The 18,176-nt window shown below is 37.2% G+C and overlaps 1 protein-coding gene across 1 annotated transcript in view; it reads left to right on the forward strand.

Annotated features, from left to right (window-relative positions):
* The window catches only part of LOC138157803 (neuroligin-1-like), a 328,111-nt gene that overhangs the window by 7,614 nt on the left and 302,321 nt on the right, over positions 1-18,176 (forward strand). Inside the window, exon 2 of the mRNA XM_069083625.1 lies at positions 15,046-15,856. Coding sequence (XP_068939726.1) covers positions 15,364-15,856 — 493 coding nt within the window. The 5' untranslated portion in view covers positions 15,046-15,363. The remainder of the gene's footprint in view (positions 1-15,045; positions 15,857-18,176) is intronic.

The raw sequence follows: 18,176 nt of genomic DNA on the forward strand, positions 1-18,176 counted from the left end.
TATATATATATATATATATAAATGTGAGTCATTCACTTCTTTTATACAACAGAATTGAGAAAGAAAGATTTGAGGGACAATGTTCTGTCTTATTCTTGTTTGTTCATATTGAAAGTTCAGTGGATTACTTTGTAGATGGATTAAATGATTGCATAATTGCATAAAAGTGCTGGCACAGTGGATAGAGGGCTGGACCTGAAGTCAAGAAGATCTGATTTAAAATCTGGTCTCAGACACTTACCAACTATGTGACCTTGGAGAAGTTGCTAAAAAATAATCCAAAACAAACAAACAAACAAAAAGTCTCAGTTTGCCTCATTTTCCTCATCTGTAAAATGGGAATAGCTCCTCCCAGGTTAGTATGAGGATTAAATTAGATAAAATTTGTAAAGTAGTTTACAAACATAAATCACCATAATTTAAATCTTAGCCATGATGATTAAGAGGATGATGATGATGATGTATTTGAACAAGTCTAGTAGGAGAAAATATAACAAGAGTGGTAGTATATATACACACATATATGTATTTATGCATGTATAAATACATATATGTCCATCTATATACACACATACATACATGTGTATCTATGTATATGCACATATGTGCATGTATCTCTTACATATACATATATACACAAACACATATATGTGTGTATATATGTATATGTATGTGTGTGTGTGTGTATAAGCTTGTTTCCTCACAGTTTTGATTTGTTCTACTAGGTCTCTATATTTCGACAGCTTTTCATCCCATGTAATTTGGAGGTTATGAGTATTCAGTATGATGACATCTATATCAAACTTGCCTCATATTTCCACGAGTCAATGTTGTATCCAGGTGATTGTGGATAATCTTTTGTCTGTTATGGTACCCTGCTTCAAGTTGATTTGTTTCATCCTCAAGTGTATTTTGGCTTTTGAATTTTTAATGCAAGGAATCAGAGTTGTAGTGCTGGAAGGGATCTCAGGGATCACCTAGTTCAGTCACCTTATTTAACATATGAGGAAACTGAGGACCATTGATGTTAAATGACTAGTTCAGGATCATGTAGGGGTTGTCTGGGTCAGAATTTGAACTCACTTCCTTTGATTCCTGAGAGTACTCTTTTCCCTTTTTCATAGTCTTTTATGAAGGATAGTGAGTTTCCATTACATATTATTTTCTATGTGATTGTGCATTATTATTATTATTATTTCTTCATATTTTCAATGACTTTTCAATTTATTATCTCATGCCCATAATTTTATTGTTAGTAGTACTAATAATAACTTTTTTTTTTTACCATGTAGGCAGTTTAATTAATAAAAGCAGTCTTACCTCTATTGTTATTAATGTTTTTTCTAATTTATTTACCCAGCGCATAACTTTATTTCTATACCTGGAAATTTGGGGGGGGGTGGAATGGTTCCCTTCTTAAATATTGGTTATGTCTATATACAAAAATATTCAGATAAAAAGGAGAAAAGAAATCATTTAATCATTGAGATGTTTTGTCTTCACAATACTAAATTCTGGGATATTTAAAGTCAATTGATTCCAATCTTCATTCTTCATATAGAAATTATATTTCTTATAGGCAAGCCAGGCTTGCTCATTCCTTTCCTATAAAATAATAGCTAGCTTATATAGAGTATTTTATGGATTGCAAAATCTTTTTACAAATATTATTTCATGTATATTCATAACAGTGCTTCATGATAGGTTCTATTATTATTTCCATTTTACAAATGAGGAAACTGATTCAGACAGAGCTTAAGTGACTTGCTCAGGGTCACACAGCTAGTAAGAGTTTGAGAGCTGATTTAAGCTCAGGCCTTCATGACTTCAGGTCTAGTACTCTACCCATTGTGCCAAAATAACTAAGGCTGTTTATAGATTCAAGGGGAAAAGAATAGTGATATTCTAAAAGTACTGGATTATTATGAATTATAGTAGTTTGTGAAAATTTTTTAAAGGATCTACAAAGTTCCTTCAAGGCTCAAATAGAATGTCACACTTTCCCAGAAACCACTCATTATTCTCTGAGCTGAACATATTCTGTCATTCTTCAAATCTTACTACAACCCTTTTTGGAACACTGGAAAGAGTGCTTGTGTTAGTCATTGGACCTGGGTTCAGTGCCCACATCTGTCAGTCACTTAAGCTCTTGGCATCAGTTTCATCATTTGTAAAATGAAGGGGCCAGACTGTTTGACTTCTTTTTTTTTAAGCAACTGGTGTTAAGTAACTTGCTCAAGGTTACACGGCCAGTTATTTCTGGGTGTGGTGCTAAGTCTCTGAGCCCGGATTCCATCCCAGGTCATCCTGACTCTGGGGCCGGTGCTCTTACTCGCTGCGCCACCTGGCCGCCCCGACTATATGACTTCTAAGGTCCCTATGAGCTCAGCTCTAAATCAGTTTATAATCTTTCTTATAACCCCCTTAAAGCTTTCCTTATGTGCATGCTGTTTGTCCCAATAGGATGTAGGATGTCAACTTCTTGAAGGCAAGGACCATCCTCCTCCTCCTGCTCCTCCTTCTCCTTCTCTTCCTCTTTGTTTTCCTCCTTTTCTTTCTTCTTCTCTTCTTCTTCATCTGTTCCTCCTCTTCTTTCTTTTTCTTATCTCCAGCATCTATCAAAATGTTTTGTGCAATTTAATCACTTAATGAGTACTTGTTGAACTGAAATGGGATTTTAGGCTTGTGCACATTTGACCACTATCAATAGACTTTCCCTTTAGCTCTTCAGGGGCAAACTTTGCTCTGGGAATAGTTATAACGGGCTAACCAATGTTTACCTACATTTGTCACTACATTTTCAACCCAATACCATCACTGTGCTATTTAATAGTTAACTATGAGCTGCTAAAAGAATATAGGTTCCCTCCAGTGCCCATGACGTTCCATGCCAAAGCATCTGTCATTTTAAATTTAAATCTGTATTGCTTAACTGTCCAAAACCTTACACACAAGTAACAGAGTTATAAATTCTTTTATATGGTTTAAAAAAATCACCATTGCATGACCTTTTTTACTAAATGCTCCAGTGCCTATATTAATACAGATAGTGTTTGATACTTTAGTGCATCTAGCCTCTGTCTGATGGGGGTAGCTCCTTCAACTTCTTCAACACCTCCGGCTCCGAACCTCGTCCTCCAATAAAGCTTTTACCTCACTGAAATCTATATTTCTGTAAGTCAACTATCTACAATTGACTTTGTGTGGGGACTGTTTCCAATCTCATAATTCACAATCCTTTAGAATCATAAAGTTGAAGACATTGGCTTGAAGCTTCCATTGTTGAGACTTGAATCTAGGCCTCTAAAACAATTCTTCTATCCTTTATAATGAGCTGCTTTGACTTTTGAGTCCCTCCATACTAGAATGCTCTCCCTTCTCATCTCTGCTTATAGAACCTCCAGTTTCTCTCAGAGAATGGCCAAAGTATCTGCCACCTCCTACAGGAAGACTTTCCCGATGCTCTCAGTTGTTAATGTTCTCCATCCTTACCTACCTAAATTCCTCATTACTTTTTATTTATTTTGGATATTTTGTCTTGTGTTATTAGTGTATATGCTATGTACCTTCTGTAGGAAATAATAGCCTTCTCAAATTAGGGATTGCTTCATTTTCATCTTCATATTTCAATACCTCACATAGTGCCTGGCACATGGGAAGTTCTCAATAATAAATGCTTTCTGAATTGAATTAATTATAATAATGATAGCTAATATTTATATAGTGCTTTATATGTGTTGTTCATTCTTTCTGTTCAATTACTTATCATCTGTGTATGTCCATCCATCCACCCATCCATCCATCCATCCATCCATCTGCATCTCTATCATTTCTCTCTTCTTTTCCCTCTTTTCTTCCTTCCTTCTCTTCGTCTCTCTGTAACTATAGACAGATATGTGGACATATGTATTTATTTATGTATACATTTATATGTAAATATAGACATATCCATACACTTCTACAAAAACACATATATGTTTGTATATAATGCTGCCTCCAATACAATAGTTTTACCAAGTAGACATGATACTTGGTAGCTGTTTGCATAACTGCAAAATAACTGATTTTGCTGTTTTTTAGTACAGTCAGTCAACTATTTTAGAGAAAAAGACTAGATGAGCAGCCAAGACATATGCATTTTGTGATGACCTAGATACCACTACTAATAATTACTGACATTTGTGTAGCACTTTAGAATTTGTAAAGCACTTTGCATAAAAATCTCATTTGAGTTTCACTGTGTCTCTTTGGGGTTGGTACTGCAGGTTTTATTATAGGTACTTTGCAGAATAGGAAACTGAGGCTCAGAGTGACTCACTCAGGTTCACAGTAATAGGCAGGATCAGAACCAAGGACTTCCAAACTCTGATTCTCAGATGCTTTCCATTCCACTATGTTATTATCACCTCGTTTGTATAAACCACTAATCCTCCCTGGACCTCAGTTTCCTGATAGGTATAGTTTCCTGATAGCTATAAAATAGTCTGAAAGGAAATTGGATTAGGCAATCACTAAAACCCATTGATTTCTTCTCTAAATTTGCATGATTCTATAGATTGATTAATTTTTTTATTGTAATGAATGACCAAATAATATGGCACCTGGAAGGAATTGTAAAGAATAAATAGTAAAATAGAGATGATATGATATAAAAGAGAGCACAGGAATGGGAGATGGAGGACCTATAATTTTGGGAGACTCAGTTTCCCCATATGTAAAGTGCTAAGTAGTTCCTTTCAACTCTGAAACCCATAAGCTACTTTATGCAAAGACATATTGAAATCAAAGATGGAAAATGAAAATAGAAATAAATCTTTTAAGGGCTTTTAATATGGATTTTTGTTAATTTAATTTTGGTAAATTATTCATTAGCGATTTATAATATGGAGTAGTGAATATTTGGGATGTTATAATTTACCAGGAGGTATATTAAGCTCATATTTCACTCTAAAGAAAAACTGGATTAATTATGTTAATTACAAATGACATTTGCAAAATGATAGTCTACAGTAAACAAAGGTTGAACTTTTGGTTATATAGCACGACATTTGTCTCTTTTTGCTTTACCAACTCTGTGCTTTGTATCCAACCATCCAAAGGCATGAATGATGACTTTGATGACCCATCAAACTGTGAACACTTGCTTAGTGTTGGGTGGGGATTGGTCATCTCTCTCTTGCTGGATACACGGTCCATAAAGATTATGGTGTTGGGTTGATGGGATAGTTAACTGAAGATAAGAAGAGTAGAGGTGCCTAGCTGTGAGAGCCTAGGGATATGACATCTCCCCACCATGCCTTGGGTCAGTTGTGGTAAGCTGGGTAAGGAGTAATTAGAAGCTTTTATGGATGTGGTGAAGCTCTTGTGAGATGAGTTGGTGGTCATAGCCGAGGCTCTAGTCAAGGATTGTTCATTTTATAAAGTTCACTTTTGACAATTTCCACAAATGTCTGGGACGGAAAGAACATCTTATTTTTATTTTTTGAGGCAGTTGGGGTTAAATGACTTGCCTAGGGTCACACAGCTAGTAAGTGTCTATGTAGCTGCTCCTGAAAGGACATTTAATGGCTTTCTCATTTCTAACCATTCTGCCCATGTGTCAGGATTGACTCACTCCAGCAAGGCTTGAGGATTGAGAAACTTGCAACAATCCTTTCCAAAAATGTAGACAGTTTTTGGTGATAGGGGATTTAATAATAATAAAAAAAGATGACAACTTCTGTTAAAGAAGGCACTGGGATGGAGAATTCTTTTCTCTTCCCAAGGAGGCCAGCATGTAACACAGCATATGTGTGCCACATAGGAAAGACATTGTATACGGAGTGAGAGAAGCTGGGATTCAGTAACTTTTCTTTTATTCATCATCATACAAGTGTCTTTATGTCTCCAAGTAGGGCCTTGGTTTCCTCATCCGTAAAATAAGGTAGTTGGGGGGCGGCCAGGTAGCACAGTGAGTAAGAGTACCGGTTCCAGTGTTGAGAACACCTGGAGATCGAATCCCGGGCTCAGACACTTAGCACCCACCCAGAAACACCTGGCCGTGTAACCTTGAGCAAGTTACTTAACCCCAATTGCTTAGGGGCGGCCAGGTGGCTCAGCGAGTAAGAGCACAGGCTCCAGTGTCTGGATGACCTGGATCAAATCCGGGCTCAGATACTCGGCACCACACCCAGAAATAATAACTGGCCGTGTAACCTTGAGCAAGTTACTTAACCCCAATTGCTTTAAAAAAAAATAAAGTAGTTGGAAAACATGACCTCTTCCTGCCTATGTGATCTTGGGGAGGTTACTTAGCCTTTCTAGGCCATGAATGCCTCATCTGTCAGAAGAAAGTTACACTAGATGGTCCCTAAGTTTTCTGTAAGTTCTGAATCAATGACCAAACTTTTTTCTTTTATTTATTTCTGAAATATATAGTACAAAATAATCTCAGGGTGTGATGCTACATAATATTCTAGAAAAGCTGTTGGGCAAATTATGATTAAACAGATTCTAGAGAGAGTGATTTTTGACCCATAGGTGACTTCTTTTGGGAAAAAAAAATATCAGTAGATTATCATGGAAGTTATCAGTTCTACTCAAAAGCCTACCCTGAGATCTTGAGTGATAAATGTACATTTGAACAATTTCTGGGTCACGAATCAGTTTTAAAAACAAAACAAAAAAATATGCCCTTAAATATTTACCACTTGCCATTGAAACTATTTTCCATGACTGAGTTGAAAATTCTTTAGTTCCTCATCTCTCCTTCCATTAATTTTCACAATGGAATTGGAATTTTACAGTGCATTTCAAATATTTATTAATCATCTGCTATGTGTGTTGAGCATTGTGCTAGGTTTTTAGAAGACAATGATGAAAGTGAACCAATCTGTACATAAGCATCTGTTTTCAGGATATTGTGGAAACTACTTGTACCAATGCAGATGAGCAACTTGTCAGTAAATTACTGTCTTTGAGAATTTGTGCAGGTCACTGAGAAGCTAGGTAACTTTTCTCTGGTCACACAAGTATTATGTGTTAGAGGTATTACTTGAACTGAAATCTTCATGAAATTAAATCCAGAACCTGGATCCAAGCACAGTTCCTAATTTGGGGAGCTTTCAGAGATCATGAGTTTCATATAAAATGTTTCATCCTGTCTTTGCTGGTCCTATGAGTCATTTTAGAAAGATATTCAGGGTAAAATTTGTTCTAGAGGATAACTGAATAGGTAGATTACCCTTCTATATTTGTTCTTGAGAAAGCAACGTTAGTATGATTCTTAGCATTGTGAGCAATCACTTCAGGTTTCCCCATAGATCCTGAAACTTCTGTCCTTATTGGTCTATGGAGACTTCAAGACATGTCAGTGTATCTGAGATCTCAGTGTTGTAGGTAGTGGCTTACTCATATCTGTCCATCCCTTAGAGTTTTAATCATCTGTGAATACAACAGGGGATTCAATTGATGGAAAATAGGTGCAGAAAACCACAAATAAAATAAACACAGATCGTTCAAACTCTGATTTTACACTTAATTTTCTAAAAAGTTATTCTACCATACATTTTCTATCACCAGTTGCTATAGCTTTGAATGAATAATTAAACTAATAGAACCATAGATGCTTCAAATCCATGGTCATCTGGTACATCCTTGTAATTTACTTGAGCTCTTCTATGAGAGAACCAACAAGCCATTCCCTATCTGGGATGTTGGACTTGTGTTTGTTTCTTAGACCACTGACAGTATGTAGTGAGACTTATGGACTTCTTGGAATAATGTCTTTATGGGCATAAATAGAATATATAAGATTGCAAAGAAAAGCAATTATATTGAAATACAATTTAAAAAAGGAACCAGTTCACAGACCCCTGATTAAGAATCCCTGACTTAAGAGCAATGCTTGATCAACATGCTTTCCAGACTCTTTTTGGACAAGCCTTGTTGTAGGAAGTTTCCCAAGTGAGAAATCCAATACACATTAGAATGGTCCAAGTAGCCCAGTAGCCCAACCAAAATCCCTTCTTCTACAACACCCCAACAAGTGGTTATCCACCATCTCTGGTGATATGAATACATAGAATCCTGTAACTCTTGAGGGGTAATCCATTCTAATTAAGCATAAATCCAATTCAGGAGTGAGGAACCTCCAGCCTTAAGACCAGAAGTCCCCCGCCCCTGGAATTGTTAGGAAGAGTTTGTTAACATGGAACCTCTACTGGCTTCTTCAAATCTTTTTTAAGGGGGTACGGGAAGCCAGTTGGGACTAAGTGACTTGCCCAAGGTCACACAGATAATAAGGGTGTCAAGTGTCTGAGGCTGGATTTGAAATCAGGTCCTCCTGACTTCAGGACCAGTGCTCTATTCATTGTGCCACATAGCTACCCCTTCTTCAGTCTTCTACTCATTGTTCTAGGCTCTATCCTGGAGCCAAATAGAACACACCTAACCCCTCCTTTACATGTCAGCCGTTCAAATACTTGAAGACAGTCATCCTGTTCCCTGGGTTTTTTTCTTTTATTCTCAAGGCTAAGTATCCCCATTTCTTCAGCCAATCTTCATATGACATAGCCTCATGGCCTTGCCCCATCCTGATTGCCCTTCTCTGGACTCTTTCCAGTTTATCAGCTTTTCAGACAGCTCTAATTTAAGTCTTCTTTATATTTAGCTGAAATGTTTGTGACCCAAAGGTGACCCCTTTCAGACAAAAGCATCAGCTGAATATCCTCGCCAAAGATGAATGTCTATCTTTAGCTATTGAGGGATTATTCATTTCCATCTGGATACTTACAGGATCACCAATTAACTTTAACAATATGCCCTGCAATATTCACTGTATTCCATAGAAATTTTTTTATTTCATTTTGCAATATTCTCTAAATGGTTTTCATTTCCTTTTGAAATTTGAAAGACATTAGCAAAGAGCAAGTACCTCAGTAAGATTTTTAAAAGTCCAATTTAGGTTCATTGAAAAAAATCTAACAATAAATCCCTTAAGCTTCCTGGGCCTCATTTTCCTCATTGGTAAAACAAGCAGGCTGTAGGGTATGTGTGGGTTTCCTTCTGTTTTTAATTCATTTGGCTTATGGCAAGCCTGAGTTGTCATAACTAGGAGTTGTTTTACCTGGAAGAGTTGGGAGTGTGTGTGTATGTGTGTGTTGTGTGTGTGTGTGGGGGGGTGTAGAGCAGTGACTCAAAGAAGATGGTGGAAAGGAGGAGGGCCATGGTGATAGAATCCTGGGGAAGGCTTAGAAATGGGACCATATTGTATACCCACATTTTAGATCGTTGTGGAGAGTGAATGTGCCCCCCCCCCCCCGATATTGATACACTGGGGCAAAGCCCCAGTGGACTCATTCTAATTATAGCTTTCTATCCCTAGCATATCTAGAACACTTAATACTGATCCATTTTCATCATTTTCTCCATCCCTCAGCAAAGAAGCCTGTCATCATTTCATTGGAAGGTGGACTTGCCATTGAGGCAACTGGATAGAAAACTAAATAGTGATTTACATATAGGAAATGGGAAGCATGCAGGCATCATGATTCTAACTTGTAATGCAGAGCTCAAATTCCACTTTGTACTAACCATTGCCAAGAATGCAGTGTAGCACAATACAGTATTTACTAATAAAGCTGTGTATATAGGTGTGGTTGCAGCTCAGTGTGCACTTTGGACATTGGCAATGCACTCTTGATTAGTTGGATAGCTCCCTTTTAAATGATTTGCTATTCATAACTGTTCTTAACATTAATAAGATCAGAGTATACCCCCTTTGCATTTGTTTTCATCTGTTCATTCATTCATTCATTCTTCATTCATTCAACTGACTTTTTCAGTTGCCTGTTTTGGGCTTTGCAGTGTATCATTTTAGGTGTTGAAGGAGATCAGAAGATGAATAAGACCTAATTGACCATCTCAAAGAATTTAAAGTCTATTTTCCTTTCTTTGTATCATAAGCTTTGTGGAAGGTACATTCAGGGTTAGAATAAGTTTTGATGGGGCATCAGACTATCCTGGAATAAGTCAACAGTTTTCTTGGTAAGAAAGTGAAATGCAGCAGTGGTCACTTCATTACACTCATTTAAGCTGCACATTAAAGGCTGTGACTCTCCACTTTTTAGAATCCACCTTTCATCTTTTTTTTTAAAGCAATAGGAGTTAAGTAACTTGCTCAAGGTTACACGGCCAATTATTTTTGTGTGGGTGCCGAGTATCTGAGGCCAGAACCGATCGCGGGTCTCCTGACTCTGGGAACTGCGCTCTTACTCACTGTGCCACCTGGCCGCCCCTCTCCCCCCATTTTTCATCCTTTTCTTGACTTCCTTTCTTGGCCATCACTGAATGATACCATGACTTTCTGGTGTCACAGGGTGACTAGTAGGCTAATACATAAATTATGTGTATCCAACCACTAGACTCTATACACCTTGAGGGAGAGTCATGTTTTTCCCTTTGCCTTTTTCTATTTGTATTCTTGGTGCCCATCTAATATCATATACATAGTAGATACTTAATCAGTGTTTGAGGGATTGGATTGTAGGATGGGATTAAAGATTTAAGTACAAGGTGTTAATTACTTCATGTGTTTCTTTGGACAACTTGATTTAATTCATTTCAAGGAGTGGATAAGGTATGCACAGCTCCTATGCATATAGAGGTACTCAATAAATGCTTATTTAATTATGGAGTTGGATTTAGTTTCCCTTCTGAGATAATCATACCATTTTCATGAGAGGCCACTTATTACTTAACTCAAAGAATCACTAAAAAAGGAATTTTAGAGTCAGTGGAAGAGACAATTGGTCTTATCCCCTTTGCTTATCCCCTTTATGTTAAACTAACTGGAAAACTGTTCACTTGATCTACTGGAAAGGCTGACTTGAAAGTCTTGTCTCTTGCCTTAGGCTTATGGGAATTTGTTGACCTTCTGAGTTAGGCTAATCTAATATTATTATTGAGTATGTGTTTTTGGAGTCTCCTTTCTAGGCCATCCACTCTTCTGTTCTCCTTCCCACCTCAATACTCATATAGAATTGCAAAGTAAGAGCACAAAAAAGTCTCTATTTATCCTGCAAGATATTTGTCTACAGTATTTAAATGAGCTTTGTTTCGGTGACAGTTGTGAACCATATTTAAGCAGTATCTCTCTTCTAAGGAACTTAAAACCTTTCTAAGTGACTGGCTTGCTAATGTGTCAGAGCTTCTGAAATGTATTCATGGTAAGCCGACAACAGATTTGAGGGCCTTTATAGCTAGATATGTCAATACCAATATGTAATTTTAACCAAATATCTTTTCATGTTTGACTCAGAAAGCTAGGGTGAAATAGAGAAGAAAGAATTATTTGGGAATTCGTTATACAGTTCTGGCTTCTTTGTGGTGCATTGCAAAATGACCAAAGTGAGTGAAACCTCACTGAAGCAATGCATCTTAACTTATTGTAATAATAAATGTAATAATAAAATCAATAATAACAGCAATGATATTCCCATAGATTTTTTTTAAGATTTTGAAAACATTTTTCTTAAGACAATTGTAGAAGGCAAATAGAACAAGTTTATGATTGACATTTTCAGATGAGGCAGTGACCTCAGTGGAATGAGGTGATTTGGCCAGGATCATTATACCATGATGTGGGCCCATTTTTCCACCATTCCATAAGGTCCCTTCCAATAGCCGTACTGGACTCTATCTAACATCTTTCTAGAATGGGAGCAAAAATTCTATTGGAAGAGATCCATGATTCATCTCAGTAATTCAGAATTTTAACATAAAGCATAATTTGTTTGTGATATTCCAATATCATGCTTGTAAAAGCCCAAACCTTTTATTTTAACCTTTTATTATATTTAATACTGGGTAAGGCATTACAAGGACAAAACTTAAAATCCCCTATTCTCAAACTTACAGTCTCTTGGAATGTTTTACTGATTTAACTAAAAAATAACTTATGTGTATAACTATAGGGCATCTTAGGGCCACATACATAATAGGTAGTTAAAAATGTTTGTGGCATTGAGTTTTTGGATTAGAATTTTTGATCCTCATTTGATCCTCCTTTCAGCACCATAAGGATGGAACTATGGGTATTTTTGTGATACTCAAGGTGGGGGTGGGGGAATAAAATATGTGACTTCATTAGTGTAGGAAATGCTTGATACAGAAAGTTCAGATCAATGCTAAGGAAAGCAGTGATAATGAAAGCAGATCACTACCTGGTCTGAAATTTATGGTCTTAGAAAAATTGTTAGAGGTGCTATTAACTCCTACTTGATATCCGATAATACTAAAGTGATTTGCAAACTCTAACCCAGCTACTATGTGTCAGAAGTAAGATTCAAACCCAGGACTCAGTCTAGCTATACATTTCTCTTATTTCCTGAGTTACCAAATGGATAAGGCATAAAGTCAATCCATAAATATTTATTAAGCTCCTACTATGGGCCAGCCACCATCTCGGGCTCTTGAGGTACAAAGGGTGAAATGATCTTTACATTCTCAAAAAGGAACATATTGGAGATCTGCCATCATACCCTAAAATGGAATCAGGGTGTAAATAATCAATCACTGAGAATTTCAGAATTGTTCAGCATTTTCCCTACTTAAGATCTACTCAAGTTGTTACCTCTAAAAAAAAGTAATAGGCCAAGGGAGTGAAGCCTTACACATCAGGGCCAGCTACATTTTTGCTCAAGCCTCAGCCATAATAGACTTTCACTTGAATGGAAAGGTTCTTGTGTAGGTAGATCTCCAGTGAATGCTGCGACTCTGAGGTGACAGAGAGATGGGGATCAGTCTGTCCTTTATATGCTAATGTGCTCTGCTAGCCAAACTATGAGAATGAACACACGGAGATTGTGGAACAGCTGCATCTATCTCCTTTTTATCTCCCAAGATGGATTGTTCCAGGCTAAAGGAACATCACACATGGACCGAATCTCTCACTGCCCCATGGAGCCTTTACAATCTCCATTTTAATAACAATAACTGCGGGGCAGCCTGACTGCTAGCCCAGCATTTCTTCAGGAATCTTTCTATTACAGGACAGGATAAAACCATCACTGATACAAACCAACAGTATTATTTCCAATGTAAGCATTTTAAAAGGTTGCTTTTACAAGGAAAGACAAATTCCCCAAATTACATGCTATTTTGCAGTTAGTCGGCGATTATACTGTGAATTGTATTACATTGGATGTTACGTTGTCTTGTGTTGCACTCAAACACATGAACTGTGTAAACAGTATTAGATGTTTGATTAACATTAGTATGAAAGATGGGACAATTAGGTAGGATTGCTTCAGAAAGGCCTTACACTTGGCAATCTTTTGTATTAAAGAAAAATGGAACTAGAATTTGGCATTCAAAAAAATATTCACTTTGGCTCAATGTGTTATTTTTCATCTGTAGATTTCTGGGATCTAAGAAAGGCAACTCTTTTGTGGCATAGTTAAGCTATTGATGGATAGTAAGAATTACATTACTCATTCTTTTTACTTTTTCATAAACATCTCTTTCACTTTTGCAGCCATTTTGGCACTTTTCATTCTTGGAAAAATGGTTTAAAGTGGGAAATAGGGTTGGCAGAGGAGTAAGAGGAAAGGTTATGTGATCTTCCATAAGTGTCCTCTTCTGGTCTCAGTGTCCTATTCTGTAAAATGAAGGGATTTTACTGAGTTATTCATAAGATTCCTATAATCTCTGAATCCTATGATCCTCTGCTTGGCAATGTAAACTGGGTAAGAAATAAGGTTTCAAAGTGTAAATACAAAGGGGAACTCTCTTAAGTAACACAGTAAATCTAGTTATCCTTAAATGAGCTTATTTCTAATATTTACCTAAATTAATTTTGGCAAAAGGAATATTGAGAACCTACTATGTGTAAGGCATGGATAAGTTTTAGTAGTTCTTCTCTGTGTAGTTCAATTCACGTTTCTGAATTGAACATTTCTCAAGCGGTTTCTATGTGCAGAGCATTTTCTCTGGTGACAGAAAGACAAAGAAAATACTCCCTGCCCTTAAGAAGTATATATTTTTCTGGCAGGGTAGGGGTGAGGTAGGGGTACAGTAATAGGTCCACAGATAAGTAAATATAAGAATAATGGCTAGAGTGCTGGACTTGGAGTTTGGAAGATTTGGGTTCGAATCCTTCCCACAGACACACACTAGCTATGTGAACCTGGGCAAGTCCCTTAAATTGTATGGCCCTCATTTGCCTCAATGTATCTGGGGATGGTGGTGGAATGGTAGCCTCTGACCTCTTGGGTCCCTTCCAGCTTTGATCTTTTAACAGAAGAATTTCCTAACTACTTGGGGAATCAGGGATATAATACCTGAGTTGAAGGAAAGTAAGGATTCTATGAAGCAGAGATAAAAAGTGACTGAACTTTTCCAAAGACATTTTTGCCATGTCAGGCTCTTTGATGTTGTATTACTTTTGTGGAGTTCATTTCCATAAGAATAATGGCTTCTCAGACCAAGTGCAGATCTGTTTCTTAGCATTTGTGGTCAATCTTATATATCTCTATCTATCTATCTATCTATCTATCTATCTATCTATCTATCTATCCATCCATCCATCCATCTATCATCTATCTATCTATCTATCCATCCATCCATCCATCCATCTATCATCTATCTATCTATCTATCTATCTATCTATCTATCTATCTATCTATCTATCTTTGCTAAGAGTTTTCTTCTCTAATCTTTGCAGCCTGTTAGTTGGACTAGGCAGAGTGAGAAGGCCAAAGACAGAGAAACCTAGAATGTTTCAATCATTAGCAATAGATATTTTATGAATTGTGAATTTTGAGAGTGTTTCACTATAACCTATTTCTACTTAAATTTCTATAAATTTAGCAGGAAGATTTATAAAGAGTATGATCATCAGTATTTCATCTTCTATCAAATGGAACCATAAATGGCCTGTTGTAGAAATTTATATACACCGTCTTTGTTGCCATTAATGTCCATGCAGTGACCTGTAAAACATCTCATTACTGCTCTGTACATATTAGTTCCTACATACTAATGGTTTATTTTCATTTTCTCCAGGATTTCAACCTGCTGCTAACTGAATTTGATTGATCAGAGGGGAATCCAGAATAAATGGCTACTCTCATTGTACTGCTGCTATGGAAAATGGAACACCAGTGGCTAATGGGACATAGTTTGATAAAGAACACCAAGTAAAGATGTTTCAATATATGTGAAATCAATGGAAGATCCTTGCTGTTTGAAAAGCTTTTTGAGATTATCCTGACAGGCTCCCCTGGAAACCTGAGGAAACATTCCTCCTTCAGTTGTCTTATTTTTCACAGGTGGATACAAATACTATTACTTCCTTGTCAACTCCACACCTCATGTGGGACCATGGTCCTGCCAAGATCCATGTGGCTGAACTGTGCTTGGAAAGCAGGGATGGCACATTTTGCACTACGGGGATTGGATGCCACACTGGCCCTGTGTATCTTTGGATGTTTGCTTCAGGCCTCTGTCGTGTCCTCACAAAAGCTGGATGATGCTGACCCACTGGTGACGACCAACTTTGGCAAAATAAGAGGGGTTAAGAAGGAACTCAATAATGAAATTCTGGGGCCTGTGATTCAGTTTCTTGGGGTTCCTTATGCAGCCCCACCCACAGGGGAACGTCGTTTTCAGCCTCCTGAGCCCCCATCCTCTTGGTCGGACACCAGAAATGCCACTCAGTTTGCTCCTGTTTGTCCACAGAACATTATTGATGGCAGGTTGCCAGAAGTTATGCTCCCTGTTTGGTTTACTAATAATTTGGATGTAGTTTCTTCCTATGTGCAAGATCAGAGTGAAGACTGCCTCTATTTAAATATCTATGTCCCAACAGAGGATGGTGAGTTACTGAAGGAAAAAAAAACAACCAGCAAGATCTTAAAAATATATATATATATACATATAATATTATTCTTATTCTAAATTCTAACAATATTAATTCATGTATACTGGTAGCAAGCATGGCTTTCTGTTTTTGGCACGAAGGCATTTTCCATGTGTGCATGTGGCTTATTTGTGTGTGTTCCTGTGTGTATGCATTTGTTTTATTTTTTTCTCCCCTGTTTCTACCTGTTTTATTTTCCCCATGGCACGTGTGTTTAGGCAGAAGTTGGTTCTTAGTTCCCATTTCCTACTCAATGCCTTTAGGGAAGATGCATCAGCCTTCCTCCATTTTGCATGTGCAGGCACAAGACATGGGTACCCTTTCGCACTCCAAAAAAATGCAGGAGTTTAGACTTAAGTGAGCTAGTGGTATTGCATGCTCCAAGGGTCTGTGACGGAGCTCCATGTTATTTTCTAGTCTTCTATTCATTTTTCAGTAAAAAGAATATCCAAGGAATGTACAAGAAAACCCGGCAAGAAAATTTGTAGAAAAGGAGGTATGTATAAAAGTGGAAACCAAAAATGGGGGAAAAAAAGGCTTGGAGAGGAAGAAGGAGATAACACATCCAAAGGATAATTTGCTGATATGCTGAAGTGAAAGGTTAGGCGATATCTTGTATTTAATGAAGCTCATCAAGGAGTTGCGAGATGGTGGAAAAGGAGAATAGCAGACAGGATAACTTCTATAAAGCATCATTGACTCTCTCTTTGGTTCCTGATGATGGGGGTAGGGGCAACATCTGGATCTTGGCTTTGTGCTTGTTTCAAGGATGCTGAAAATATTTGTGTATTGGCATAGAAGGAGGAGCAGAGATCTCTTAAGGACTCAAAATGTGTGTTCTCTGGATAATTTCTCTACATAAGAGTACTAACTTTCCTGTAGTATCTTTTCATCCCTTTACAAAAAAAATGAGTGAGAATGAATAGCCAGTTTTCTGTTTGCTCATAGTTTCTTTCTCCTGTGTAAACTCACATTACCAGAGTAGTGAAATGTTCAAAATATTTCGCCATGGCAATTTGGCCACTGCTGTTGTCAGGTAGTACTTTTCTTCAAACAGTATTTAAATCTCGTTGTCAATTCCTAGCAGAAGTGGAGATCTTGCAGATTTCGTCCCAAACATTTGCAGATTTTCAAAATTACTCTAACACTTGTATATTTATGTTCAACAACTTAAAACATGGGAAATAACATGATTCAGAAGCTACAATTAAATCAACCTTTAAAGCATCCTCTAGTTAGATTGTGCAAGTGGAGACATTCACAGCTGCAGGCTTGCGGAGACTTAATATGTCTGAATGTGGCTTGTCCAGACTGCATTTGTTTTTTAAAGTTTCCTATTCTGTAAATCATCCATAGGAAAGGCAGACCTGCTGGGGTGGGAGATTCTTGATGTGCTCATTTGACTTTAATCATAAGAATGTAGACATTTCTTCCAGGTTTGGTATTCAGGCATTGGTGACTTCATGTTCTAGTCTTCTCCAAACTCTTGGCTACTTCAAGTCATATTTTATTGTGAACAACCTTGAGGGCAGTTCAGATTATTCTATTGCGCTGACCCAACAACTGGAGGTTGGCCATCTTTTCTCCAGACATTTCATCATAATGGTGGCATGCGCAGCAATGTGGTTCAATATATCTTCTTCCAAAAGGACATGCAAATTGAGTGGTGGCATCATGGTACCATTGAAGAAGATAAGTGTACAAGAAGTAGGAGTGTTTAGAATAAGTCACAACAAAGTCTCTTACTTTTCCCAAGTCAGAACAACTGAAATAATTTACATGCTTTCTGCTAATGTACATTTTTGCTGTAGTTATTATCATACAGTTTATCAAGAATATGTAATTAGCAAAGAAACTTTTGCCTCCTATCACTGTAGTGTTGATTCTCAGTCATAAGTAAAGATGCTGGTAAAGAATACATAATTATACAGCATATTATGCAAAAGTATATACAGAAAAAATCAAGAAAGACAGCAGGGCCAACAAAATGAAGAGTGAGCCCAAAGGAGAGAACATGAACTTTCATCTTATAAACAACTTTAGGAGATGTTTTAGTGTAATTGGAAAATGCTTTGTTACTAGCTTTTCTTTGAATTATTTCTTCAATCCACAATATGCTGGTGCTAGTAGATAGTTGTGTGAGAATCCTCCATTTGCATGGACAAAGTCACATATCTTCATCAGAAAGGACAGCTTCTTAATGGCATGAATTTCAGGACACTGGACTTGCCATGGTATTTGGAAATGTCCTTGAAGTCTTCTAGTCTTATCCCAT

The sequence above is a fragment of the Petaurus breviceps genome, unplaced genomic scaffold, assembly GCF_028583685.1.
Source record: "Petaurus breviceps papuanus isolate PSGF00001 unplaced genomic scaffold, PetGlider_PUasm1.0 173, whole genome shotgun sequence".
NCBI classification, from domain to species: Eukaryota; Metazoa; Chordata; class Mammalia; order Diprotodontia; family Petauridae; genus Petaurus; species Petaurus breviceps.